General features: G+C 39.0%; 1 protein-coding gene across 1 annotated transcript; it reads right to left on the minus strand.

The window, feature by feature from the left end:
* Window positions 1-2,075: 2,075 nt before the first annotated feature.
* On the minus strand, window positions 2,076-3,104 carry LOC143385272 (olfactory receptor 1L3). Its single transcript, XM_076840672.1, has one exon. The coding sequence runs from the start codon at window positions 3,102-3,104 to the stop codon at window positions 2,076-2,078; it is 1,029 nt and encodes a 342-aa protein (XP_076696787.1).
* Between the last annotated feature and the right edge of the window lie 1,037 nt (window positions 3,105-4,141).

Raw genomic sequence — 4,141 nt, forward strand, 5'->3', positions numbered from 1 at the left:
GGGCCTGAGGTAGGGCACATTCCCAGACATTTACCTCCTCCAGCCATGCCCCACCTGTCTCAGGTTTGCACTGTCTCCCAGGAGTCCATTCCCCTACCAATGGATTAATGCACCGAGGGGGTCAGACCTCTTTCATGACCCAGTCACTTCTCAAAAGCCCCACCTCTGAACTTTGCTGCATTTGGGATCATGTCTTCAATATGTGACCATAACAGGACCAAAAGAGACTAGGCTAAGGTGGCATTGGATTTTTGGACAGTAGAGAACTGGTTATTGTCCCAAGTATTTTTCTCCATTCAGAGCACAAATTCAAAGATAAAATTAAACTGTAGAAATAAAGCAATAGAAATGAAGTTCCTTTGCATATCAAGTCACCAAGGCCTGTGGCAGTTGAAGATTCATTTGTTACATGTACCAGTACTCTTTGGTCTACACCCGTAGCTCATAAAATTGATTTCACTCGTTCTTCTTTGTTTAACCCAGAGTAGGCACATAAATCTTCTTATTATAGCAATCCTTATCAATTGATTGAAGTTGGCATGAAAGTTATAATTAATTTGCTTGTGGGTAATAAAGGAATGAAACTGAACTGTATATCCTTTTCCCAACCCTACCTTGCCTTTGGTTCAGGATTATTGTGGCAAAATTAAAGGAATTTAGAATTTCTTTTAAAAATTAATTTATTTTTAATTGAAAAACAATAGTTGTATATATTTGTGAAATAGAATGTGGTTTTTCAATTCATGAAATGATGATCACATCAGGAATGATCACATCAGGCTAGTAACATAACTATCAAATACCATTTATTTGTGGTAAGAACATCTAAAATCTACTGCTTTTGTTCTTTAAAAGTATCCAACACATTATTAAGAATAGTCATCAAGCTGTATAATAGATCACCAGAACCTTATCCTATAATTTAAAAACATTGAGATCATCTATCTTAGAAAGGACTGCTCCTTATCTAAAATACCATAAGAATATTTTAATTTAATAGTTAATTTTCTAAACATAGACATTAAAATACAAACACTAGGAAAGAATCACTGTCCTGAAGAAAACTGCATAGAATAATTTATCTGACTGTTTTACTAAATCACATAATTCATTCTTTACATAAATTGGGAAACTCTTTTAAAATAGCAGGTACTTTGGGCCAAAAGGCCCTTACTAGTAGATCACATCCACTGAGTTTTTACTGTCTCCAGTGACTATAGGAAGCTTTTCAGATTACTTTATTTTCAGATTCCTTTATTCTCAAAAAAGATTGACAGAGAAGAGACAGTAGTAACACAAGCATCTCTAGAGAGAAGAGCACCCAGACAAAAAAACTCAGGGAGAGTTGAGGGGGTGAATGCACCTTAAGTACAGGAAGGGAAAGAAGAGTAGAGACCCAAACACAGGCAGAAGCATTGACCTGTCCTACGAACAGGCAGTTAGATTATTGGTGTAAACTGTGGAGAGTCTAGTACTCCAGAGACCACGGCATGCAGTTCTTGTGAGCATTTAAAAAAGAGACCATAGTTTTATCATGTCAGGACCAGGGAACACAGATTCTGCAGTTGGAGGACCCTTAGTTGAATGGGGAGGTGTCTTTCTTTCTTTCTTTCTCTCTCTTTCAAACACACACACCCACATTCTGCAAAAAGTTTCTTATGGTTTCAAATAGAATAAGATACCCAGGTTTTCACACATGTTTTTCACACATGTAAATTTGTATATAGACATGTATGAAAACTCTCTGTTATGTTAAATGACCAAATATGGCTGAATTAATGGAGAGAAATATGAAAGGATCCAAGGAAATATGGAATGAGTGAAGGAAAAATGATTTTCTGGGATGGAGAGCTATTATGAAGTGAGTCTATAATAGGACTATAGGAACAAGACATCCTAACTACAATCACGGGTGACAGAGAACACAGGTAGAAAACTACTAGGTACAACTGCAATTGATGAGTGTTTCTCCACAACAGATTTACATCAGGTACATGTGCATGCACGTGTATGCACACACACATACAAACCCACACACATACACATGCACATACTAACACACACCCACCTTGCAATTAGGGTACATGGATTTTATTGGTCTTTGCAAAATAAAACCTATCCACTTGGTAGTTAATCTTGCTTACCAATTTCTCTAAGCCCCTTTTCATGTCTTTGTTTCTTAAACTGTAGATGAACGGGTTTAACACTGATGTCAATACTGTGTAGTTGATTGTTGCTATTCGGTCCTTGACAGTATAGCTGGACAAGGGATGAAAATAGACAAAGCTAATACTCCCATAAAACAGAGTCACCACAGTGAGATGGGAGCTGCAGGTGGAGAAGGCTTTGCGTTTTCCAGCAGCAGAGGGAATCTTGCAAATAGCAATGAGGATTCTCAGGTAGGAGATGATGATACACACAAATGGAGCCATCACAGAGGCCATCCCTTCTGTCATGGCCACAACTTCATTAACAAAAGTAGAAGAGCAGGACAGTTTCATAACAGGGTTGACATCACAAAAGAAGTGATGGATAACATTTGATGCACAGAAGGTGAGCTGATTCACCAGGAGGACATGCAGGAGGGAGTGGAGATAGGAGAAAGCAACTGAAAAGGCCAGCAGCAGGACACAGCGCCTGTGGTTCATAACAGTGACATAATGGAAAGGATTGCAGATGGCTACATAGCGATCAATGGCCATGGCTGCCAGGAGGTAACTGTCCATGTTGCCGAAGACCAGGAAGAAGTACATCTGTGCCAGACATCCAGCATAGGAAATGGTCTTTTTCTCTGATAAGAAGTTCACCAGCATCTTGGGAACTATAACGGTTGTGTAGCAAATATCAGCAAAGGACAAAATGCTTAGGAAGAAATACATAGGGTTTTGGAGTTGGGGATCAGAGCGGATAGCCAAGATGATGAGCATATTTCCCAGCAGGGTGACCAGATACAGGATAAGAAAGAGGGCAAAGAGTGGTTTCTGATCCTCAGGCCGAGAAGAGAGTCCCAAGAGGATGAATTCGGAGACTCTTGTCAGGTTGGACATTCCACAGGCTTGTGTATACCTACAGATGGAAACACTGTCAATTAATGGTTCTTGCATCTCCCCAACTTGTACTTATACTGAACAATTATTAATGGAGTGTTTACTCTGGTGTTCATCTATTTCCCCCTGAGTATGGCAAAACCGAAGCTGAATCACTTATTTTTAAATTTTTATTATTATTCGTTCATTATAGTTATGTAGAATATTGGGGTTTATTTATGACATAATTATACAAGTACGGAATATGATTTGCTCCAATTCAGTTCCCAGAACTTCCCCTTCCTCTCTCCTCCTCCTTCCCCTGTTCCTCTTCCTTTACTCCACTGGTCTTCCTTCTATTTATTTACAGCTTTTTGTTTTCTTAAATTTGTGCTTTATAGATAGACAGAAAGGTGAAATTCCTTGAGGTTTGTTTATACATGTACATAACATGGTTTAGTCAGTTTCTTTTTCTGTGGTGATAGGGATTGAACCCATGGCCTTGTGCATGTGAGGCAAGGCCTCTATCAATTGAGCTATATCCCCAGCCCTGGTTTAGTCAATTTCATTCCATCATTCCTTCCCTTTTTTTCATCCTCCTCTCTTTCTGTCTCTCTCAATCCACTTCCTCTGATTTCCCTTTTACTTTCATGGCATGCTCCCTGTCTTTCCCTCCTTAGTTTGGTTTAGCTTCCACATACGAGAGAAAAGTTTGATCTTGACTTTTTGCGTCTGGCTTATTTCACTTAGCATGGTGTTCTTCAGTTCCATCTGTTTACCAGTATTCTCCATACTTTCTCTTTTCTTTATGGCTGAATAAAACTATTATGTATATATGGTACACTTTCTTTATTCATTCATCTGTTTGTGGGCACCTTTGCTGGTTCCATATGCAAGGGAAAGAGAGAGAGAGGAGGCCGGGGGGCAGGGGTAGAGAGAGAGGACCCTGTGGCTAATAATTGTAGGAACTACAGATGCAGACTATGAATTGAGCTTCAGGTTATCTTCTCATTGTTGATTAGCAGTGTATAACTCACATCTTGACAATAAGGAGATGGCAGTGATCTTATCTAGTTTGTAGTTTGTAATTAAACAATCTTTTAATTTTTACTGGT

This window comes from Callospermophilus lateralis, chromosome 2 (genome assembly GCF_048772815.1).
Source record: "Callospermophilus lateralis isolate mCalLat2 chromosome 2, mCalLat2.hap1, whole genome shotgun sequence".
NCBI classification, from domain to species: domain Eukaryota; kingdom Metazoa; phylum Chordata; class Mammalia; order Rodentia; family Sciuridae; genus Callospermophilus; species Callospermophilus lateralis.

Bases quoted from the DNA above. Each gene is read 5' to 3' on its own strand.
- LOC143385272 (XM_076840672.1), bottom strand. From the start codon at position 3,104: ATGCAAGAACCATTAATTGACAGTGTTTCCATCTGTAGGTATACACAA.